Raw genomic sequence first — 26,297 nt, 5'->3', positions numbered from 1 at the left:
TCTGGGCAGAGGGCACATTTCCCGGATGCTGGCACGAAGCCACCGTCATACCCATACCTAAGCCCAGTAAGAACAAAAACCGTCCTTCTAGTTCCTGCCCAATCTCTCTTATCAGCTGCATTTGCAAAGTGATGGAATGTTTGATTCATGCCTGGCTGGTATGGTGGATTGAGTCTCGCAATTTACTGACGAATGCACATTGTGGATTTTGAGCACAGCATTCTGCAGTTGACCATCTTGTTACTTTGTCTACCCATCATGAATTGTTTTTTGCAGAAATCCCAGACTGTGGCCATGTTTTTCGATTTGGAGAATGCCTGTGACACCTGCTGGAGAACTGGTATCCTCTGTACTCTTTGTTCGTGGGGCTTCTGTGGTTGCCCACCCTGTTTCCTTCAGGCATTTTTACAAGATCAAGTTTTCAAGGTTCACGTGGGTTCTGCCTTGTCTGACACCTGCATCCAGGAAAACAATGTGCCTGTCCTGAGTGCCTTCCTCTTTGCTATCATCATTAACCCTATCACAGCCTGTCTCCCACCGGGCATCTCCAGCTCCATTTTTGTTCAGATTCAGATTCTTTATTCACCATTGACCACCTGAGGGGGAATAGGAAATTTACATGGATATCATATAACATTTTCCTTGAATAGTACCTTAAAGCTAAATGAGCATTGCAAATAGTGCCCATAGATGATAACATACACCATAACATAAGATAAATACATTCAGTGACATCACATAATGAAATCCTTGAAAATTAATGTCGATTGATTTTATATTCATAAATTATGTTATATTGTAAAAAGGATTGATTAGTAACCAGTTTAGTAGCTTGCTCCTGAAGCTACTTATGTGAGCTGACCGAGAAGAAAATGGAAGTTTATTAAATATTTTTAGACTTTTGATTAGATGGAAATTCCCTGTTCTTGTCAGCCAGCACCTAGATATGTCTCATTTTGTTTTGCCTCTGGTATTATGGTGGTGTATGTTTTCCCTCATTTCAAAATCTGCTATATTGTTTTTGCATACAATGCTGAGGCGTATATATTAAGATTAATAACTGTTAATATTTTCAGCTGAATGAACAGTGGCCGGCAGTGCTCTGATCTACCAGAGTTGCTCATTGCCCTTATCACTTTCTTCTGAATTTTTAGACCTTCAGTGATGTGAAGAGAGTGTCTCCATATCAGCAATCCATACTCTATATGTGACTGAAAGAGTCCAAAATAAATAACTCTTAAATATTCTTTTGTCACCAGGCTCCTCAGTTTCTACATTAAATACATAACTCGAGACAATTTTGCGCAGGTGTGGTTGATGTGTGTTTCCCATGTTAACTTAGTTTACATGAATTCCTAGAATTTTAACTGCTTTCACCTCTACCTCTTTTGACAATCCTAGTATAATCTGTGGTTTTTATCGGGATTGCAAAGCAGTGTATTTGATGAGAACCAATTTAGTGCTGCTTCCAGGCCATCTTGCACCGTATCTTGTGGAACTGATATTTTCTCGTGACTGATATGTTCTCATGCTGAGCAAGCAAAGTTGTCTCATCAGCATAACAAATAGCAGTGTTGGGGATACAATGGGGTAAATCATTGACTGCAATTATAAAAAAGAAGGGCCCAAGGACAGAACCTTGTGGGACTCCCGTCTTAACTTCTAGTAATTGTGAGTCTCTGTTTCTGACAGAGGCAAACTGCTTCCTATTGTTTAGGTATGATTCAATTACTGCCAATGCAGAGTCTTGTATGCCATAGAATTCGAGTTTAGTAAGTAAGATATCATGAGAATTGCAGTCAAATGCCTTACTTAAATCACATAAAAGAAGTGAGGCTTTATTCTTATTCTCGAAGGCTGTTCTTACTTCATTCACAATTGAAAGAACAGCAGTGGTGGTATTTCTTTCCTTGCGGAAGCCAAATTGACTATTAGAGAGTAAGTTATGTGACTCAAAGTAGTAGTTTAGTTGGTTATAAATAAGAAATTCAAATATTTTCGAGAAAATGGGAACTATTGAAACTGGCTGGTAATTTTTGAGACCATTTTTGTCCCCTTTTTTATACACTGGGATAACTTTCGATATTTTTAGAGTTGTAGGATAGACTCCAAACTCTAGACACCTATTAAACAGAAAGGCCAATGGTTCACTAATTATATGCACTGTTTTTTTAATTATGTAATTTACCTTTGTAATCTCAGTGGGTGTGATTGTCCTCCATTTAAAGGTATTTTTTGCAGATTGTTGTTGCTTAAGTAGATCACTTGCATTAGTGGTTGTTGTTTCAATTTTGTTCCTAATATCACTTACAGAGTCCATGAAAAAACAATTAACTTTATCCGGGTCAAGAGCTATGCTATGTTCATCATTCCTGCAATGCTCTTGTGCAACAACATTCCATGCAGCTTTGCACTTAGTAGAAGCCCCTTCAATGTATCTTTTGTATGCTGTTCTTTTTGCCATTCTAAGCTTAGTTTTGTAGGTTCTCTTACATTCAAGATACGCTGTGTACAGTTCATCTTTCTGCTCCGTTCCATATTTAAGAGAATTTTTATACACGTGGTACAATGATAACATATTTTCCTTCATATTGGTAAGTTCATCTGTGTACCACTTAATGTTTTTCTTTATAGGCTGGCTTTTATGATTGATTTTTATAAGAGGAGAACAAGAATACCACAAATCTAAATAAATTTTAATGAAGTTCTCGAAAGCAGTTTCAGTTTTATTTATTCCCACTTGACAGTTATATATACAGTCCCACTTAATATCTCAGAGTTTCTAAATGAACTGGTTTACTAATTCTTCCTTCTGCCCTCTAACCCACATTACCTTTTCCTTAGCATTGGCACCTGTGTTGGAGGGGAGTCCTTCAGTTTTGTTTTGGTTGAGTGTGAGGAGTATTGGATCATGGTCTGCAAATCCCCCACCTACAATACTGACAGTGTACAAATCCCTATCAAAGTTAACAATGATGTTATCTATACATGCTCCATCATGTGTGACATTTCCATTGCTACAATATAGATTGAACATTCTGAGGAGATTGAAAAAATACTTTGTGTCTTGCTCACAATCATTTCCCATTTCTATATGTTGACTATTTTGCCACTATTGCAGTTCTCCATGGACCTGTTTCACTGAGCGACATTTTCAGCAGTGTCTTGATCATCTTTACTTCTGCAGCATTGACAATGATTTTCCCTTTTCCACTGACAGAACTATCTGTATGAATTTCTGATGACACAAGTGGTTTCTCCTACCATCTTTGCACGTTGGGCCTGTTGCCCTTCTGTTCATTTAAACTATGAAATTCCTGGGACTCATGCTCGATAGGAAACTCTCTTGGTCTTCCCATGTATCTTACCTGACAGTATGTGGCTCCTCAATGTCCTACGTGTTGTCAATGGTGCCTCCTGGGGTGCCGATCGAACCATGCTCCTCAGTGTCTACCAGTTCCTTGTCAATTCGAAACTAGACTATGGGTGCTTTGTTTATGCATCTTCACACCCATCCCACTTATGCTGTCTCAACACTATCCACTATCGTGGCATCCATTCGGCCATGGGTGCTCAGATGAGTGTCTGTATGCCAAAGCTGATGAACTACTCCTGTCCTACCATTGTGACTTTTTCCTCAGCAGGTATGCATGCCGTTTGTTTGCCATGCATGGCCACCCATCCTATGCCTCCTTCTTTGATGATTTCTTTGTCAGTATGGGGGTCATCCTTCTTCTTCTGTTACCTCCTGAAGTCCACTTTCAGCACTTGCTATGGCGGTTTAACTTCACACTACCTGAACCTTACCCGGTGGGTGTGAATCCTTCACAACCTTGGCTTCATGAAGCAGCTCATGCTAACCATGGCCTTCATTCACTTCTTAAGGACACTACTCCAGCCTTGGTCTATCACCTTCAGTTTCACGACCTTTCCATGGATCTTCTTGATAATACCTTTGTCTACACTGATGGCTCTCGGACTGACCATGGTGGTCGGGTGTGTCTTCATCATTGGCACCTGTGTCTTTCAATATTGACTTCTGGCACGCCACTCAATATTTACACCTGAGCTTTTCACCCTGTATCAGGCTACAAAGTACATCTGGCGACACAGCCTTTTCAATTGCGTCTTCTGCTCAGATTCACTCAGTACCCTTCAAAGTCTACGTGCGCTGTACACTGCCCATGCCTTAGTGCAGCAAGTCCAGGAAAACTGTCAACTGCTCACTCTTGGTGGAGGCAGTGTGATGTTTCTGTGGGTCCCTGGTCATGTCGGTCTGCCAGGAAATGAGGCTGCTGACGCTGCTGTCAAAGTTGCAGTCCTCGTACGTCAGCCGGTGAGCACCTATGTTCCCTCCAATGATCTGTGTTGCCGGTAGTCAGGAGGTGGTTTTCCTTTGGCATTGCCAATGGCCCTCCCTTCACAGGAATAAGCTCTGGCTTATTAAACCTCTTCCAGTGGCTTGGTCAACCTCCTCTTGGCCCTCCTGCTGGGAGGAGGTTATTTTAACTCGGTTGCATATTGGGCACTGCTTTTTTAGCCATAACTGTCTGCCACTTCCTGATGGAATGCCCAATTTTTAACCATTTACTTTCCCGTTTGGGTTCGCCATCTGCATTATCGGCCATTTCAGCAAATGATGTGCGGGCTGTTGACCGTGTCTTATGGCGAAGGCCATTTAATTTTTAGTTTTGGACCTCCGTTTCTGTATGGTGTCATTTTTAGCCCTTTTCGCTCATAGCTGTTTTTAGGTGTCTTCTATTATGTCAGTTGGGACTGACATATAGTCATTTTGTAACTCCTCTCCCTCTTTGTGTTCTATAGTTTTGACTTGGGTGTGTATGACTCCAGTTGTTTTTGCACCCTAAAACAAACAAACAAACCAACCAACCAACCTCCCGCCTTCTCCTCGCACCCATAAACCCACTACATCTAATTTTAAACATTTCCCTTTTTAAATTTTCTAAACTTCCTACCCAATTAAGGGATCTGACATTCCATGCACTGATCCATAGAAAGCCAATTTTGTTTCTCCTGATAATGACATCCTCCTGAGTAGTCCCCACACAGAGATCCAAATGGGGGACTATTTTACCTCTGGAATATTTTACCCAAGAGGATGCCATCATGTAACCACACAATAAAGCTGCACGCAATCAGGAGCAATTACATCTGTAGTTTCCCCTTGCTTTCAGCCGTTCACAGTACCAACACAGCAAGACAGTTTTGGTTAATGTTAAGAGGCCAGATCAGTCAATCATCCATACTGTTGCCCCTGCAACTACTGGAAAGGCTGCTGCCCCTCTTCAGGAACGACACATTTGTCTGCCCTCTCAACAGATACCCCTCCATTGTGGTTGCACCTATGGTACGGCTATCTGTATCGCTGAGGCACGCAAGCTTTCCCACCAGCGGTATGGTCCATGGTTCATGGGGCGCAAGTCACTTATGGTGTTTCTGTACATATTCTGCTCCTTCCCTCCTTGATAGCAGCGGTTGATATCAAAAGATTTCGATTTGCATTTGCACTTGGCAGTTTTTGCCATTCTGCCATATTTTTTGCGCTGCATTATTTACACTTCACTTTTGTAAACTGTTTCTCAATCCACCGTAACAGTGTTTACTCGTGTATGTTTATTTTCGTTCACATTGTTTTGTGTTGCCAACCAAAGAAACTACTTTGTATGTGTGCATATGTGCGCAAGTTAGTGAAAAGTTCTGAAATGTTCTTGTATGTTAGAGATGTGAGAGGACTGAGGTCGGGTTGACATTTACTTTTCATGGGTGGGGCATGTGTGTGCGTGTGGGGGGGGGGGGGGGGGGGGGGCGGCGAGCGAGCGTCTATTGGGGATGTACCTGGATACCTGGATGGTGATTATAGGACAGAATCTGGGAGGAGATGGTAGTGATAAATGGAGCAAATTTAATGTTCTATTAAGTAGTCAGTCAGTTTAAAGAGCATGTGGTTTGCCAAGTTGGTGTGATCATTTATCAGTTGTTTCTTTTCTGTTATGGTTTTTTCGATGTGGTAGTTTTCTTGTAAGGTGAGTAGGTGTCCCCCCCCCCCCCCCCCTTTCATGATTTACACATCTGTGTGTCTGGCTGTAATTTTATGTTGGTGTAAGTGTTCAGTAAAAGTTGAATAATTTGTGCTATACTTCTGTGCTGTTACATGTTGTTTGTATCTTGAGTCCAATGTCTTCCTGGTTTGGCCTAAGTATTTTCCATCACATGTTTTGATATATCCCTGATTTCTGATAGAGATCAGCTTTGCCTATTGTTTTTTGGATGCGTTCCTGAACTGAGTTGTTTGTTTGCTGGGCTATTTTTATGCCTTGTTTTTTTTTTGAAAATATTAGATATTCTCGATGTGTACTTGTGGTTATATTTTATTGTGTACCGTCTTTTACTTTCTGTTTGTTTCACAGTTTGTGTTGTTACTGTTCTTGTATTTTTGTATTTATTTGTGTGTGATGACAGCTGGGTGTTTTTTCTTTCCTGTTTCTTGATTTTCTTGTTCAGCTTTGTTACTAATTTCTGTTTGTATCCTCTGTTTATGGTTATTTGTATCATGGTGTTCATTTTCTTGTAATTTTCTGTATCTAATGGTACTGTGATTAGACTGTGGAGCATGTATTTTAGTGCTGCCTGCTTTTGAGAACTGGCGTGTTGTGATGTCTCCTGTATAGTTGTGTCTGTTTTTGTCAGTTTTCATCTAATCCGGTATAGGATATAGTACCTACAGTATTTGGCACTGTATAATGTGTTCTGCATGATACATAAATATAGCTGCTATGGTTCTAGACACTGGGGGTCCCATTGGTAATGCTTCTCTTTGTGAATAGAATAGAATAGAATGGAATTCATTATAATAACAGGAACAGAACTATTTTCAGTTCAATAATGAATTCTATTTACTAAGTGAGGGATTACTAATGGGATCCCCAGTGTCTGGAACCATAGCAAACATATTTATGAACCATGTAGAACAGATTTTATTTAACAAAATAGTGCCAGATTGGTACGACGCCAATACTGGATTAGATATATGGTTGACATCTTGTGCCTGATAGATAAACCAAGCAATAAAGTTGACCAGTTACTCACAGACATGAATTCTGTTCATGATAAGATACATTTTACAGTACAGAAAAATTAAAATAGACAGTTAAGTTCCTTGAGATCCCCTTAAAGATTCAAAACAACCAACACACATTTGACATGTACTGAAAACTGACAACAGACACAATTATCCATGAGACATCACAACACCCCAGTTCTCAAAAGCAGGCAGCACTTAAGTACATGTTCCACATACTTAACACAGTACCATCAGCTACAGACAATTACAAAAATGAAATGACTACCATAATACAAATAACCAAAAACGGTGGATGCAAACAGAAAATATTGACAAATCTGAACAAGAAAATAAAGAAACAGGAAAGAACAAAGATCCAGCTGTCATCAGCACAAGGACAAAATCCTACACAAATAAAGACACAAAATAAAAGAATAAGAACAACACAAACTGTGAAACAAACGGAAAGTAAAAGATGGTACATCATAACATATAACCACAAATACACACCCAGAATATCTAATATTTAAAAAAAAAAAAAACAAGGCATAAAAATAGCCCACCAAACAAACAACTCAGTTCAGAAACACATCCAAAAAACAATAGGAAAAGCTGATCTCTATCAGAAATCAGGGGTATACCAACTGAAATCCAAAACGTGTGATGGAAAATACTTAGGCCAAACCAGGAAGACATTGGACTCAAGATACAAACAACATGTAATAGCACAGAAGTATAGCACAAATTATTCAACTTTTGCTGAACACTTACACCAACATAAAATTACAGCCAGACACACAGATGTGTAAATCATGAGGGGGGGGGGGGGGGGGGGAACACCTACTCACCTTACAAGAAAACTACCACATTGAAAAAACTATAACAGAAAAGAAACAACTGATAAATGATCACACCAACTTGGCAAACCACATGCTCTTTAAACTGACTGACTACTTAATAGAACATTAAATAACACATATAACCATTTGCTCCATTTATCACTACCATCTCCTCCCAGATTCTGTCCTATAATCACCATCCAGGTACATCCCCACTACATGCCCCCCCCCCCCCCCCCCCACCCCTCCACCTCCACCATCCCAAAAAAGAAAAAGAAAAAGGAAAATATCAACCTAACTCCAGTCTTCTCAAGTCTCTACCCAACATGCAAGACAATTACACAAATTTACACACACACACACACACACACACACACACACACACACACACACACACACACACAAATGTAGCTTCACTGGTTGGCAGCACCTGCAGCATGAACAAAAACAGACGTACAGACGTAAACACTGTGCGGAATGAGAAACGGTTTTCAAAAGTGAAGTGTAAATAACACAGTGCAATAAATACTGCAGAATGGCAAAAACTGCTAAGTGCAAATGTGAATTGATGTCTGCCACTGCTAGCAAGGAGGGAAGGAGCAGAATATATAAAGGAACATTGTAAGTAACTTGCACACCAATGTTATGAATAAAACACTGTTTTTAACCTAAAAGAACCAAATATGTGCAAACATATGTATCCAATTTACAGAATAATCATGGAAGATACTTTATAAATAAAAGCGAAATGCGTCTGGTGTAATTCTTTTTAGTTGAATTGCAGTCAGCTCAAGATTGATAACCAATAGTAATAGATTTTAACAGCTGCTGCAGAAGATGGTCACACAAACAAACATAAAATCGTGTCTGTATGAGACCAGTAAAGTCTCTGAAGTTATCATTTTATACTCTTTCTTTTTATGGTGCACAATTTAGCCTCAGGTTGTTCTTTGTAATTTGTCTTCACTTACAGGTTTTTCTTTTTTCAGATGACGGCACCGGCAAGACATGAAAGTTTTTTCTGTGATACAACATTCATCAAACAAGAGCCAGTAAGTAATATTAATGTGAGCAGTTATGTTTATTAACATTCAGGCAGCTAGTAAAAAAATAAAAGTGGCAACAGTTTCATCAAGAAAGTAAAAAGAGTAAGTCTCATTAAAATGGATTATTATCCAGCACAGACACATCACAGTATTTCAGATATAAATTATTGATTGGCACTGTCATCAACCATCTTCAGTCTTATGTTACTCAGACTTGTTTTGGCACCTATTAGCTGTCGTAAGTGAGTCACTAATTTTTTGAAAATGTGGTACAAGTGTGAGTGATTTTCTTCATTATTATTTTAGATCCAAAAGTTACAAAATGCATATCCACGCTCCTTCAGATTTGGACCCAACAAAGTGGCATGATTTACATTATATGGCCTGTCAGCATAACATGCCGTTCACCAGTTTGCTTGATTGGTGTGTTGCTTAGAGGCCATTTTCACTTCATGTTCTAAAACTTCACTACTATCTTGTTTTGTCAGTTTGCAACAGCAAACTTAATTATTATTAATTTTTTTGGTTAATCCACCAATTGATTTCCTCACTCAACAAGTTTCTTCGTAATTTCACACTCCAGAAATCTTTAAAAAATGGTAGTGTTGGAGCACTCTGTTTTTACAGTTTGATAGCATTAATGTACTAATTATCTTTTATTTGTAGTATACATCTTCTGTAGATAGGTGCATAAGTTACTTGTAGCTTGAACAAGCCAGTACGTACAATATACAGGATGTAAAAAAAGTATCAAATAATTTCAGTTGTAGTATATTGAGTGAAACAAGAAAATGAGTTCAGTAAATGTGGGTTCAGAAAAACTTGATTACTAAGCTAATCATCTTGTGACTGCTGCATTTCCTCTTTTTTCTGTGTTTGCTAAGAAAATTTGAGAGGAATTCTGCCTTATGAAAAACACATTTGTAGCTTTGTTTCCACCCAGACATGTTTCAGTAATTTTTGTGCGATCTTCAGTGAGTTTGTTTGTTTTCTTTCTCACATGGAGCTACTGCATGTTTATGCTAGTAGCTTTAAGTCTGCTATGCAGTCTACAGCTTGTCATAGTTCTTTTAAGCTATGCTGTTTTTATTTCTTTTGGTTCAAATAACAAGTTTTTAGTTTATTTTTGTAGTTACAGAAACCAGAATTCCTCTCAAATACTTCATGAGATCAGAAAATTTGTTCTTAAGAGGGGCTCAGTGTGATGGCCATTCATGACAATGCATCCCTTGCCCTTCGGAACTGGGAATCACACTCCCTTTGAAGTTGACCCTTTCATTGTACGTGCTGGCATACAATGAAGACAGTATCCTGTGGTGTATGCATAATGTTGAACGGAGCAATGTAGACCAATTTCTTTAATAATCAGAAGCCTGGGGGATTGTGGTCTGGGTAATGAGGAGGGCAGTATGTGGGGCCTCTGTGACCATTACAGTACTCCTAAATGTGTGCCCCAGACGTTCACACACACTGATGCGAAAATGTGCCGGTGTGTCATCGTGTGTAAACATTATCTGTGATAAGACACAAATTAATTACAGAAATTGGGTGGGAGTAGGCACTGATACAAATCAGTGGGAAATGTTGAAAATTTGTGCCAGACTGTGATTGAAGCCTGGGTCTCCTGCTTACTAGGCAGTTGCTCTGACCACTAAACCATCAGGACACAGTGACCATCGCAGCTGCATGGGCTACCCTAGTGTGCCTCCTGTTGACCCAGATTCTCAGTTTGTCCATGCAGTATGAATGTAGTGCCCCTCACAGATTATCCTTATTACTCACGGCGTTACCTTATAGGAATTAGAAAAATGCTGCCAATAATGGTGAGATGATGGGCAAGGGGCACCACATTCATAATGTGTTCTTTCTGTCATGTCTGAAAGAACAGGCACCACATATATATTATCTGTAGTCTTTGTCAAGATAGCACATACTCGAGCTTTGTAGGAGAGTATGTCACTGAGAATATAAGCCTCATTTAATCTCGGTGGTAGCACGCATGGCCCTGTTATGCCCAAGGATAATATCTGCAGTGGACATTAAAAATTTGCCCAAGTTATACTTTGGCAACTCCTGGGAGCCACACTGCATATGTCAATGACCAGTGGACTGCCAGCTGGGGTGAAATGCAGAGCAAATTGGGGCAAATGTAGAAGCTATTGCAGCACCAGGGAACAGCCGGGTGCCCCAAGTCTGAAAGTGAAGCATAATGTCATCGTGGTAGCTGAGACACCGTCATATTAGGGGTAAAGCAGGAAGGCCTAGGTACTGCACAACATTACGTATCCAGGTGCCAAATCAGCAGGAAAGAACCTCTGGAAGGTGAAGTTGCAAAAGTCTGAGGCTAGTAGGAGAAATGACAATGAGGGAAAACCAGGACACATGATGCCGTTGCCATTCCCAACACTGCAGAGTGCACAGAAATTGCCAACCATAAATACCCCACTTATTTCAACAAATGTTTGCCTGACTGCAGATTGCTGACTTCTCAGTGCATAGTCCAAACTTATTACCTGTGCAGTAGTAGACTTCCATTGATTACACATGGCGGAAGACAGATAAGTAAAATGTATGGAACCATTTACATTTGTAGGCACAAGCAACACAACAGCAGTGAGCACTGGAGTGAAGTAATCTGTGTAACTCAACATGGGCCATTCAACTGACTGCAGACTGCTTAATGCTCAGAATAAGGCGTCTCTGTAGAACTATGCTAAAGAAAGGCATTAAAAAAACTCGGTTGCTGCTATGGAAGGAGGACCAAGCAATGACTGTGCTCTATCCACAACCAACCATCTTTCAGCACTCGTATGAACATGTGTTCATATCTCAGAAAGAGTGCTTTTATCAGACCTATGTTGACTGGTATTGTTTTCTGTGTTTTGAAGAGCAGTAGCACTTCTCAATATACCTGACACTTTTGTAATTGCCTGTAAATATCAGTGTGCAGATACCATACAATGATAACAGTGGAATGGCAATAATAAACTGTACAATGATTGTCGTATTCACCATTATTTTTCATTTAGTGATGTAAATTAAAATATATATTGACACATGGGGATATTAGTGTGTATGGCAGTGTTAACTTCAAGATTACATAATGAAGCAGTTGGCAGCAATTTCAATGTAGATAGCAGGATGTAGGGAACAGTGCATAGACAACTTGACAAACTGGCAGAGGGTATAGCAAAGTGGATACGTAATTAAGACAGATATCTCAGTTGCCATAGTGTGGTATTGGAGAATAGTCAGTATTATGCGCTAATGGAAAAAAATTCCCAAGACCAAGAAATAGTTAATGTAGAATAATGAATTTAAATAGATATCGCTCACATGTGGAAGAATTACAGCGCCTGGTTCAGGAGAACCCATTCTGCATTTGCTTGCAAGAAATGCATCATAGTCACTAATACACCTGCATTACAGAGTTACCACTTATACAGGAAGGATGATGCTACTGGAGACAGGGCTAAAGGTGGAGTGGCTGTTTTCATTGATGACAGATGCCACTCCAGTCCTGTCCATCTTACCATGACCATACAAGCAATTGCCGTGAAAGTTCTCGCACCCTTTACGATCTCATTGCGTTCTTTGTACCTTCCACCTAATGATGCTTCGGATGCATCTGCTCGACCTCCAGTTCGCAGGCCTATGAAGGAAGAAGTGCATGAATGTAATTTGGCAAATGAGCTTTCCTTGCGCATTTATTGCACACATCTCCCTCCTCCATCTTGTTACACTCCAGGGACACAATTTATTCCTTAATACACCTCTAATGCATTTAGATGTCATACACACATTTAATATTTGTTTTTAGCCCAGTTCTTTTAAAGATTTACATTAATTTTATACCATCAGATTAATACAGGTGACTCAGAAAGGACTTTTAAAGATTTACATTAATTTTATACCATCAGATTAATACAGGTGACTCAGAAAGGACTTTACAACTTTGGAATCATATATAAATTCATTGAGATAACTTACAGAATCAGTAGACGTGTCATTTTGCAGCAAACTACCTCTAGTTTCACATAAGTGTGAAGTGTCATTTTGGTTTGATGTGACTGCCTCTTGTGATGCGGCAAACATCCCACCGATAATCAATTTCTTACCATGTCTGTTGTAATAAACTGGGTGTAACTTATGCAGTGGCAGCGTAGATTCGATTTTTCAGGTTGGCTACATTGTTTGGTGGGAGAGGAACACACACATGGCCTTTAATGAAACCCCAGAGAAAGAAATCCAGTGATGTCTGGGGACCAAGGTTGCCATGCGAATGGCCCTTCATGGCCATTCCACTGAACTGGGAAGCAATTATCGAGGAAATCTCAAACTTCTGTGAGGGAATGAGGTGGTGTACCATCTTCCTGGTAGTAAACCATCCAAACTCGGTCATATTTATTGCTCTGAGGAATTAAAAAGTTTCCAAGTATATTCACACATACAATACCAGTAACAGTTTTCTCCTTGAGGAAGAAAGGGTCATACACTTTCAATTTACTAAGGGCACAAAACACATTTGGGGCTGTCACAAATATGTTCCAGGATTACATTTGGATTTTTGCTGCCTCCGTATTCTGCTGTTGTGGGTGTTCACCATGCCACTGATATAAAATATTGACTCATCGTTGAAGATTATTGTGTTCATCTGTGTTTCATCATCCTCTGCTGATGTAACATTTCCACACAGAATTCCCCTCGAGCAACTTTATCTGCATCGCTAATATGCTGAGCCATTGTGATTCTGTACAGTTTAAAGTGTAAACATCCATGTATTATTCCTCACCAAACAGTCTTTCGTGGATGTCAGTCTTGCAAGATGCATCTCGTGTTGATTTTTGTGGAATGTGAGTGGGGCTCTCATTAAATTGTTCAACATAATTATCAATACACAGGCAACCTCATAATTTATCATGTCACTGTGAACAACCCATCTCAACAAAGTTCTTGTGCCAAGAGTAAATTGTAGGCCTATTTGGAGATTCTTTATTGAATTTGGTGCAAAATTTACACTGGACAGTTGTTGCAAAGGTCTCTTTGTGAAACCAACCCGCACACACAGCAAGCACACTCTACACCAGTGAAAGTGGCCAATTTAATTCAATTTAATTGTGCAAACTATGCTGGTGCTCCTTGTGGTGGAATGGGGTACTGATACACTATGTAAATCAAACTTGAGGTTGTTTGCTACAAAATGACACGTATACTGATTCTGTAAGTGATCTCAATAAATTTCTTTATAATTCCAAGGTTGTAAAGTCCATTTTCACTCACCTTGTATTTTTTATAATACATGATTTTTCATTCCCCTGACAGCAATAACTATTAGTGCTACAGAAGAAATGAATAAATCCTTTTTGTCAGAAATTTAATGTAACTTAATTTAATTTTGTACTGGAAAACATTTTCACTGGAAGCCACAAATTTTGACTTATTTGATAAAAACATAAAAAAGTGACCTTTAAACCCACCCCTCCCCAAACACACACACCCACCTGTCAGGGTTTTTAGTATGTTGTTGAGGATGCTCCCTCCTAGTTCTATACAAACACTTGCAACTACATGATGTTTTTCTCCTAATTAACCTTTTTGATCTTCGTGGTACAAAGGAAGCTCACAGGTCCAGTCGCAGTGTGCACAAAAAAGAGGCAGTCTGGTGATTTATCCTCCCAAGCCTTTAAAAATGAACTGGAATGACAGAAGTGAAGGATAAGAATTTTCAATATCGCATAATGTCACATAATTGATGGGTACCACAGATTTGCAATGGAACGTCATGATAACACAATCCAGACAGAAACAATTTAAAGATTTAGTTAATAGTGAAAGAGCCAAAAAATACAGTTATTGTCAAATGGGATTCATTGTTCTGTTCATCTAGAATTTGCTGGCATGGAACACAAATTAGTCGTAGGAATAGTAACTTTTCTGAAGTTACATGCAATATTCCACTGTCAGTTGTGACTGCTTTTGATGAAATTGAACAAAGAGTGTGGAGACTTTACATATTACTGCAAAGTAAATTGATCTAGCCAAGGGGGATGCTTGGTATGATTTTTTTTTTATTTAAAACCCACTGTTGCTGAATTTATGAAAAAAAACGAGAGTAGAAATGAAAATTAGAACGTCCTGAATGGACTGTAGAGGTTGCATTTTAAGTGCACTTAACTGCACACGGCATGCAGTAAGGCATTGCAATGTGTGAAACAACTAATTTCTGATTTGATGCTGATGCATTTGGAAAAAGATCACATTGTGGATTGGACAAATTCTGAGAAATACAGCATACATTCTCCTAGGATATTGCATTAAACAAAATGGAAGGTTTGAAAAATTACTTGCACCCTTGAAAGAAGTACAATAATTTTCTAAACTTTTTGAGGACACTGCTAATCTTACTCTGTTTTGAGACCATTTGCCATTTCAATTGAAAGCTCCCCTGTGCACATACAGATGGAACTCATTTATCTCCAGTCTAATTCCCATTTACAAAACATTCCTTTACATTAAAACTGTCCAGGTCTATGTTTTCCTTGCTGCTTGTGTGGGTCCGTGGGTTAGAATAGGCCTGAGGTATTCCTGCCTGTCATAAGAGGCAATTAAAAGGAGTCTCACATGTTTTAGCCTTTATCTGAGGGTCCCCTGTAGGGTTTGACCTCCATTTTCAAAATTTTCCCAAAGAGTGAGCTAACTGGGGAAGGGGCCTTACATGATGCATGGTGTCCATCATGAGCTGAGACCTTTCACATTCTTCGTCAACGTGGATCTGCACTTCTGCTCATTCCCCAGCTGTTGAACGAAGTCACCCTCCTGGATGCATTTTCCTCCATCCTCTGTGCAGTATCGCTTTCTGTGCTGTTGACAATAATGGACTTATTAGCTCGTTATCACCTGATATCCATCACAGTAGCCAGTCCGTTGTGGTGGGGCCGCCATGTACCCTGTTGATTGTAACCCCCTGACCACACAGGGATTCCTCTGCTGATGCCTGCCCATTTAACTCCCCATGTATGCCAAGGAGTAGATGCCAGTCACCGTGGGGCATCAGGACTCCCGGCAATGGCCATCCTGCCACGTGGCCTTTGCTGCAGCTGGGTGGTGCCCATGGGGAGGGCACCTGGTCAGAGTTGGTGGCATCAGAGTGGATGACACGCCATGAAGCATAGTATGTCATCTCTTGCTGGTGGTCAAACACCAGCACTCTCTAAGCAATCAAGGTCTAACTTCAATGCTAAGAAATACAACCCCAAATCATTCCCTCCCCTGGCCACACCATGGTAGGAATGCCTGGTTAAGGATGGCAGTGAAGCTTATTCACCCAGGTACCTCGAATGTATGAGAGTTGATGGGGAATCTTTCTTGTCAATGAAACCTCAGTTTTTTGTGGAGCATTTAGAGGACAAGTTTGGGGAGGTCGCGGGTGTGTTCAAAATGCGGTCAATGTTGGTCTTGATCAAAACAGTGTCCTCTGCCCAGTCACGGGCACTACGCGCCTGTGACAAGCTGGTGGATGTTTCTGTTTCATCATGCCCCATAAGACCGTAAATATGGTCCAGGGTATCAAATTTCACAGGGACCTTCTTTTGCAGTCCGACGATGAGCTGCGCACCAGTTTAGAGTGGCAAAGTGTCCATTTCATCCGGCGCATCCACCAGGGTCCGAGGGATGATCAGGTTGTCACCGGTGCCTTCATCTTGGCCTTCCAGGGTGACACATTACCTGAGAAGGTCAAGGTAATGGTCTACCGTACAGACATAAAGCCATATATCCCTCCCCCGATGTGGTGCTTTAAGTGCTGGAAGTTCAGCCATACTCTTCCCACTGTACTTCCAACATCCCCTTTCGGAATTGTGGACGTTCTTTGCATTCCAATACTCCCTGTGCCCTACCTCCTGTCTGTGTCAACTGCAGAGAGCCTTGCTCGCCAGACTGCAGGATTCTCCAGAAAGAAAGAAAGATAATGGAATACAAGATTGTGGACCAACTAACCTACTCTTAGGCTAAGAGAAAATATGAGGCTTCATCCAGTGCATATGACGTCAACCTATGCCACCGCTACGACAACAGTTCTACCATCTCCCGTTCCACCACATACAGTTGTCTCTCAGAGCTGTCAGACTCCACCTGTCCCCTTGGTGGTGGTGGTGGTGGCACTTCCCTTCCTGTTGCTCCTGCGCAACCTACTTCAGGAGCAACCGCCGCCCCCCCCCCCCCCCCCAAAACCATTGGTGATGTCAGTCCCCACTTCTCAGACAGAGAAGAGTAAGTCTTCTTTGGCTCCTCTCACCAGGAAGGGATCTCTTGGGTCCCTCCCTTCCCAGGTTCCTACCAGTGGTAAAGTTGACACCTGCTAGTGGCTGAAGCATCCACAGGTAGCTGGTTGTAGAGCTTCACGGTCCTCCTCAGTCTCTGAGACTGACTCAGTGCAGCCCTTCCAGCTGGACAAACCTAAGGAGCAGCGAGAGAAACCTAAAAAGGAAAAGACCCCCAAGAACCAAGGTACTGCTGTGGCACCCACACCACCACTACCTACAATCTCTGTGTCCGAGGATGAAGTGGAGATTCTGGTGTCCACTGAGGACCTAGGTCTCACTGGGCCCTCAGACACAATGAATGTCGATCGCACAAGTACTCATCTGGTGACAGCAGGTGACCCTGAAGCGTAGTCTGCCTCATTGAGTGTTTCATGCCTTCACATGATCACGTAATCCTCCAGTGGAATTGCAGCAGATTTTTTCCACCACCTGACTGAGCTATGGCAGCTGTTAAGCTTTACAAAACCTGGTTTCCGGCAATGTGGACCCCGGCCCTCTGCGGCTATGAGATACTACAGGAACTGTAGCGACTGTAATAGTGTCAGGAGGGGTTTGCGTCTATGCCCTGAACTCAGTATGTAGTGAACCTATGCCCCTTCAAACCCCTCTTGAAGCTGTGGCTGTTAGGATAAGGATGACAGAGGAAATAACTGTCTGCAATGTAGATCTTCCTCCAGATGGTGCTGTACCCCTAAACCTTTCCTACTTGTGGGAGATTTTAATGTGCCTAATCCCTTGTGGGGTGGTGCCATGCTTAGTGGCCAAGGTAGGAAGGTCGAAAATTTACTGCCACAGCTTGACCTCTGCCTCTTAAAAACGGGTGTCCCCACACATTTCAGTATGGCACATGGCATATATTCGGCCATTGATCTCTCAGTTTGCAGCCCTGGCCTTCTCCCATCAGTCAACTGGAGAGCACGGGATGACCTGTGTGGTAGTGACCACTTCCCCATCTTCCTGTCACTCCCCGGCATTGTGCCCATGGACACCTACCCAGATCGGCTTTAAACGAGGCAGGCTGGGAAGCCTTCACCTCTGCTGTTACCACTGAATCTCCCCCACATGGTGCAGTCGATGTTGTCATTGAGCAGGTCAGCGACATAAGTGGCACGCTTCGCTAGAGCACCTAATAGCCTAAGAGCAGCTCCATGCCCACATTTGCCAGCTTATAAAACGATGGAAACAGGAGTATTGGGAGAGGTACGTGTTGACCATTGGGTGCCGTACATCACCTTCCCAAGTCTGGATGAAGATCAGACGTCTTTTTGGGTACCAGTCTCCAACAGGTATCCCTGGCATTAACATTAATGGCGTGTTATCTACTGATGCAAACACGATTTCTGAGCACTTTGCTGAGCACTATGCTCAAGCCTCTGCGTCAGAGGACTACCACCCAGCCTTTTGCACCCTCAAACAGTGGCTGCAAAGGAAAGTCCTCTCGTTCACTATATGCCATAGTGAACCCTATAATGCCCCATTTACAGAGAGGGAGCTCCTCAATGCCCTTGCACATTGCCCTGACATAGCTCCTGGGCCAGATCAGATCCACAGTCAGATGACTAAACATCTGTCATCTGACTACAAGCAACATCTCATCATCATCTTTAACTGGATCTGGTGTGATGTCGTCTTTCCATTGCAATGGCTGGAGAGCACCATCATTCTGGTGTTCAAACCCAGTCAAAACCCGCTTGATGTGGATAGTATCAGCCCATCAGCCTCGCCAACATTCTTTGTAAACTGCTGTTATGGTGTCTTGGCGGTTGGGTTGGGTCCTGGAGTCACGTGGCTCATTGGCTCCATGTCAGGGCAGCTTCCACCAGGGTTGCTCTACCACTGATAATCTCGTGTCCCTGGAGTCTGCCATCCAAACAGCCTTTTCCAGATGCCAACATCTGGTTGCTGTCGTTTTTGACTTATGTAAAGCATACGACATGACTTGGTGACATTATATCATTGCCACATTGTAAGAATAAGGTTTCCGGGGCCCGCTACCGATTTTTATCCAAAGCTTCCTGTTGCTCCATACTTCCTGTGTCCAAGTCAGTGCCTACCATGAGTCCCCCCCTCTCACCACCCACCCCCCATATTCAGGAGAATGGCATTCTGCAGGGCTCCATATTGAGTGTCTCTCTATTTTTCGTGGCTGTTAATGGTCTAGCAGTAGCTGTAGGCCCGTCTCTCTTACCTTCTCTGTATGCAGATGACTTCTGCATTTCATACTGCTCCTCCAGTACTGGTGTCACTGAGCAGTGCCTATAGGGAGCCATTGACAAGGTGCAGTCATGGGCTCTAGCCTATGGCTTCCAGTTTTCAGCCTCACAGTCGTGTGTCATGCCTTTCTGTCGGTGTCGCACCATTCGTACTGAACCAGAACTTTACCTGAATGATGATCCACTCACTGAGGTGTAGACATGTTGATTCTTAGGAATGATTTTTGACACCTGATTGACTTGGCTACCACACTTTCATAAGCTTAAGCAGAACTGCTGGCAGCACTTCAATGTCCTCCGCCGTCTGAGCAACACCAACTGGGGTGCAGATTTCTCTATGTTGCTGCAGCTCTACAGAGCCCTTGCTCAATCCTGCCTTAACTATGGGAGTCTGGTTTATGGTTTGGCAGTGCCCTCAGTGTTGCATTTACTCAACCCAGTGCACCACTGTGGCGTTCGCCCAGTGACAGGAACTTTTAGAACGAGTCTGGTGACCAGTGTCCTGGAGGATCCTTGAGTCCCTCCATTGAAGGTTAGGCATGCCCAACTACTTGCCACTTATGTTGCACACATTCATAGTTCTTCTGTGCATCCGAATTACTGTCTCCTTTTCCCAACCGCAGCAGTTTATCTCCCGCATTGGCGGCCCAGGTCAGGGCTTATGATTGCAGTTCACTTCTGGTCCCTTCTGTCTGAAGTGGAATCCTTCCTGATACCACCTCTCATCGAGGTCCATTCATGTACACCTCCATGGTGTACACCTAGGCCACAGATTGCTCTAGACCTTTCACATAGTCGTAAGGACTCTGTTAATCCCGAGGCTCTCCGCATCACTTCCTCTAGATTCTCGACATGTACCAGGGCCGTGAAGTCATTTACACAGAGGGCTCGATGGCTTATGGTCATGTAGGCTTTGCATATGTTCATGTAGGCCATATTGAATAACACTCCTTGCCAGATGGCTTCAGTGTTTTTACTGCAGAGCTGGTGGCCATATCTTGTGCTCTTGAGCACGTCTGCTCATGCCCTGCTGAATCATTTCTCTTGTGTACTGACTCCTTGAGCAGCCTACAAGCTATTGACCAGTGCTATCCTCACCATCTATTCAGGAGTCCATCTATGCCATGGTATGCCCTGTCATTCAGTGGTGTTTGTGTGGACCCCAGAACCTCTGAATCCCAAGCAACAAACTTGCCGACAGGCTACATGGGAACCGCTTCTGGAGATGGGCATCTCTGAAACTGACCTACATTCTGTCTTATGCACCATGGTTTTTCAGCTTTGGGAGACGGGATGGCATAACAGTATGCACAACGAACTGTGTGTCATTAAGGAGACTACAAATGTGTGGAAGTCTTCCATGCGGTCCTCTCGCAGGGAATCAGTTGTCTTCTGCTGGCTCCGCATTGGCCATACACAGCTGACACATGGTTACCTCCTCCGTCGTGAGGACTCAACTCATTGTCACTGTGGCTCACAAATGACAGTTGACCACCTCTTGCTGGACTGCCCACTTTTAGCCACTCTGCGGCTGACTTTTAACTTTCCCAGCAACCTACCTTCGATGTTGGGTGACAATGCCTCAACAGCAGCTTTAGTTTCCCATTTTATTCGTGAGGTTGAGTTTTATCATTTTATCTTAGTTTTAGCGCATGTCCTTTGTCTGTCTGTGTCCTTTGCCCTAGTGCTTTTAGGGTGGAGGTTTTAATGTGTTCCAGAGAGGCTGGCTTCTCCTTTTTATTCTCATGGTTAGACAGCCATGGTAATCTGCTCTCTTGTTTTGATCTCTTTTACATGTTTCTTGCATCTCTCTCTGGTTCACTTGTCTGATTTTATCCATTTTAGTGTTTATTGGCTTTCTGTCATTCTTGTGGTTTTATCCTTTCTTCCAGCTGTGTTTTGTATGTCTCGATTATTTTACTTCCACCTTTGTGGAATTATATTGATCAGAAGGAGGGACTGATGACCTAGCAGTTTGGTCATCTCTCCCTCTTTTAAACAAACCAACCAACCAACCATGTTTTCCTTGTGAACAGTTTCCACAGCTCCATAGTGAAATTGCAAATGTTATAAAATATTTCAGTCTACATATCTACATCTATACTCTGTAAATCACCATGAGGTTCTTGGCAGAGGGTACATCCCATTGTACCAGTTATTAGGGTCCTTTTTTTTTACATTTCATTTATGTATGAAGTGCAGAAGAATGATTGTTTGAATGCCTCTATGGGTGCTGCAATTATTCTAATCTTATCCCCATGATCCCTATGTGAGCAATACATGGGCAGTTGAAACATATACCTAGTTTCATCATTTAAATCTGGTTCTTGAAACTTTGTTAATAGATCTTCTTGGGATAGTTTACATTTATCTTAGAGTCTTCCAGTTCAGTTCCTTCAGTATCTCTGTGACACACTCCCGCAGATCAAACAAACCTATGACCATTTGTGCTGCTCATCTCTTTATACATTCAATATCTCATGTTAGTCCTATTTGGTATGGGTCCTAAACTCTTGTGCAGTATTCTAGAACCAGTTGTATGAGTGATTCGTAAGCAATCTTCTTTGTAGACAGATTGCATTTCCCCAGTATTCTACCAATAAACCTGCTTTACCCACAACTGAGCCTATGTGATCATTCCATTTCATAGATTGCATTTTCCCAGTATTCTACCAATAAACCTGCTTTACCCACAACTGAGCCTATGTGATCATTCCATTTCATATTCCTACAAAGTGTTAAGGTACTTGTATGAGTTGGCTGATCCCAGTAGCGATTCATTGATATTATAGTCATTAGATACTATGTGTTCTTTTTCTGTTTGTGTGTACAATTTTACATTTCTGAACATTTAAAGCTGTCTTTGCTCCACTTTGAAATCCTATCAAGATCTGACTGGATTTTTATTTATCTTCTTTGAGACATTTCTCCATCATAGATAACTCCATGATCTGAAAAAAGTCTGAGCTTACCATTAATATTGTCTGCAAGGTTATTGATGTACAACATGTACAGCAGGGGTCCCAAAATTATTTCTATATCTGGTGATGACTCTCCATCCAAGATAACATGCTGTGTCCTTCCTTCCAAAAAGTTGTCAGTCCAGTCACAAACTTCTGTTGATACCTCATATAACATACTTTTGACAAGAAGCACAGGTGTGGTACTGACTAAAATGTTTTTTGGAAATATGGGATCTACCTGCCTGTCATGATCCAAAGCATCCAGTACATCATATCAGAAAAGTCCGAGTTGGGTTTCACACAGTCGGTGTTTTCAGAATCTGAGCTTACTGTGACTGAGGAGTTCATTGTGTTCAAGATACCTCATTGTGATTTAGTCGAGGCTTCTGAGAAAGACAGGCCGTGATGCATACATCATGAAGGTCGGCCTGTACTCACTCGGTCAACTCAGCAGACAAACTACACTTCTACACCTGTTAACTCATAACAAGGTGTGTACGTACAAACAATAATTGCATCTTCCACTGGGATTCATGGTTGTGGAGTCTTATTGTTATTAGTCCTACACTGATCGTAAGTCCATAGACCTACTTATAATTTCTTTCGTCTGTACCAGTGTACAATAAAATTAACGTCTTGCCAAAATGATTATCACCTGCATACGGCCTACTTCTTGTATGAAATGAGGACTGTTAAGCAGAAGAGACTAAATTCTACAAACAAGCTGTTATATCATTTACATCAAGTACTGTTTCTTGTAGTATTGCTAATCAGTAAAACTTCATAATAGCAGATTCCATTATAAAATGCAATTCTCATTAGTACATGGAGTCTTACTGTCCAGTTGTGAGTTAACAGTTTCAGGAATGCATTTTGTCTGCTGAGCTGAGCGGGTGAGTTCAGGCCCACCTTCATGACGTATGCACCATGGCCTGTCTTTCTCGTGGGCATCAGTTTTAGCTCAGAATATGTTGCAAGATTTGACAACAAGTCAATGTCAGGGATATTGGATGGCAGTTTTATGCACCACTTCTACTACCTTCTTATTGATGGGTGTGACCTGTGCTTTCCAAAGAACTGAGAATGATTTTGTTTTTCAAGGGATCTAAGATAGAAGAGGAGCTAACACAGCTGCAAATTCTGTATGGAATATGACAGGGATTTCATCGGGACCTGGAGCTTTGTTCAATTTTAATGATATCAGAAATTTATCAACACCACTTATACTTATACTGATTTTGCTCATCTTTTCAATGGGATGAGGTTTAATTTGGCAGTTCTCCTGATGTTTCCTTCATAAAGGAACATTTGAAAGTGGGGTTAAACATTTCAGCTTTTGCTTTGCTATCCTCGATTTCAGTTCCCGCCTCATTCGCTAGGTCTGTACACTAACTCTGGTGCCACTAACATCCATTATTAATGACCAGAATTTCTTTGGATTTTTGAATGATCATTAGACAATATTCTGCTACAGTAGTCTTTGAAGGCTTCACACATTAATCTCTTGACAACTAAACACATTTCATTCAGTGTCTCTCTATCTATAGCCCTCTGTTTTACACCTATTATGCAATAATCTCTGTTTCTTTAGAGGTTTCTTTACCACGGCATGGCAGTGGGGAAGTGTGCAGCCAGGTGAGAGAACTATAGTAGGCAAGCAAGAGCACTGCCTGTGTGCCAATTTCTTGGCCATCCTTGGTATATTGAATATCATCTACATATAAATAACAAATTTTTGGAGTAGTTTTGTCTTATTTAATCACCATAATTATCATCATCATCATCATTGTCAGTTTCCTTCCAAGTATTAAGCTTCTTGATCTGTTACAGCCTCATTGAGAAGTTCTGACATATTTTATATGATCAGCCTAATGATCTTACATTTCTGGGATGGTAGTGTAGCATGAATTTTGTAATCCACTCTGAGATTTTTCCTTGTAGGTGTTTCCGCCAGTTGTTTTGGTAGTTCTGAATATAATGTGTCATGGGTTCCATTTTAAGTTCCTTCACTCTGCCTTTGTTGCTTTTGTGATCCCATTTGGTGCAACTGGATGTTTGTCTCAGTAATTTAATTTCACACACTGTCAGCCTTTTCACATCTTTTCTTTTACTGTCCAGGCTTCACTGCCATAGCATAGCAAAGGTCTTGCTAAGGTCTTATAAAGTTGGATTCTGGTGTGCTTCTGGACATTTTCCATAGGAGGCCATAGATTTTTTTCCCAGTGTCAGTGTCCCATGCTGTATTATTCAGATACAATATGAAAATTGTGTACATAACACTGCAGATCATCTTCTTCAGGTGCTACAAGAGCCAAATCATCTGCAAAAAGTAAAACATCTAGCTTTGCGTTCATGTTGATTTGAATGAATTCAAGTGGAATTTGTCTCCTCTCTTGGTCAGTAGTAAAAGGCTGCATCCCTGTTGTAGTCCCACAAGTATTCTGCCGTACTCTGATAAAGAACTTGTTGGGCAATACGATAACCTGCTAGAATATGTAATAATTTGTTTGTGTTACTTTATCAAAAGCTTTTTTAAAGTTTACAAAGATAATGTGTGTGTCTAGAATTCTCCATTTTTTGTATTAGCAAATTCAGTGAAAAATAGCCATTGCAGCACAATCTTCCTTTTTAAAAGCCATTTTGTTTTTCACCCATGATGTATTCATAATCTGTGCAAAATTTATTTTGGACCACAGCTCTTGGTCCAGTAGTAGGAGTTACTGCCTCTAGATCATGGGGTCCTGGGATCAATTTCTGGCTGGGTCAGAGATTTTATCTGCTCAAGGATGGGGTAACATGTTTTCCTCATCATGTCATTATCATCAGTGCACATATCACCAAAGTGGCATCAAATAAAAAGACCACAATAGGGACCTGAACAACTCCAGATGGATTCTCCCAGCCAATAATGCCATATGATCATTTAATTTCATTTTGGTGATGATTGCAAAAATTTTGTATGCCAATTTCAACAAGCTTATCCCTTAGTAGTTATCACAGTTCTTTAGGTCTCCTTTTTTGAAGACAAGAATGAGAACTGATATAGTCTAGCCCACAGGTATATCATCTCCTCACCAGGTCATACTTAAGTAGTTTAGGAATCTGTCTGTAAATGACTTCCTTGCCTAATTAAACAGCTCTACATTGAGTGATTCTTCTCTTAGGACTTTATAACTGTTTATTTTGTTTAATACATCTTTAGTTTCATATTTTGAGGTGGTTTCTTGTGAACACTTCCCTGAAAGATGGGTTGTAAGAGGCTCTGACATTTGATACCATAGATTTTGAAAGTGCTGCATCATTATTAAAACTATAATAAAATTAGCTGCACACACAACTGGTTGTTTGTAGATGATGAGGATGCAGAAAATTTCACATCTCTAATGATTATGAGAAAACTCCCAAATTTAATGCAGTTGAATTCAGAACCCTCAAGAGTTGTGTTCACTGTGGGGAGGATTAGTGGAATTTTCTGAGAGCCTTCTGTAACAGATACCCCACAAGGGGCTTTCATCTGACAGAGGCCCAGATGGTCTACAAAAGCAGTCTTAAAGTGTAGTAATTCATGTGCTCCTCTCTTATACTGTGTGTGAGACAGTCTGAATTTAAGTGCTGCTCCTGAATTTGAAAGCTAATCTTAATGAACCCAAATAGAAATGTGATATGGAGTTACTTCTGTGAGCATGAATACCAGAAAATATAAAATTTGTGAGAGAAGCTATTAGAAGCAGATGGTATGACTACATCTTCGAATGGACATTTTAAATCTTTACATATTACTGAATGTGAAGAATGCAGAAATTCAAACATGCAAGAACTATTACTTCACTATCC

General features: G+C 41.2%; 1 protein-coding gene across 9 annotated transcripts in view; it reads left to right on the top strand.

Annotated features, from left to right (window-relative positions):
- Positions 1-26,297, top strand: part of LOC124717006 (zinc finger protein 239-like) — a 303,476-nt gene that overhangs the window by 20,993 nt on the left and 256,186 nt on the right. For 8 of the 9 annotated variants that reach the window (XR_007005695.1, XM_047243641.1, XM_047243637.1 and 5 more), the window contains exon 2: positions 8,910-8,972. Coding sequence is in view for 8 of the 9 variants with exons in the window: in XM_047243641.1 (XP_047099597.1) it covers positions 8,910-8,972 (63 nt within the window). In the remaining variant the exon portion in view is untranslated. Of the gene's footprint in view, positions 1-1,076; positions 1,208-8,909; positions 8,973-26,297 lie in introns of all 9 variants that reach the window. The other variant, XM_047243635.1, reaches the window with a different exon arrangement.

This window comes from Schistocerca piceifrons, chromosome 9 (genome assembly GCF_021461385.2).
Source record: "Schistocerca piceifrons isolate TAMUIC-IGC-003096 chromosome 9, iqSchPice1.1, whole genome shotgun sequence".
NCBI lineage: Eukaryota > Metazoa > Arthropoda > Insecta > Orthoptera > Acrididae > Schistocerca > Schistocerca piceifrons.
Note: the sequence above shows the minus strand (reverse complement) of the source record. Positions and strands in the feature narration are given on the sequence as shown.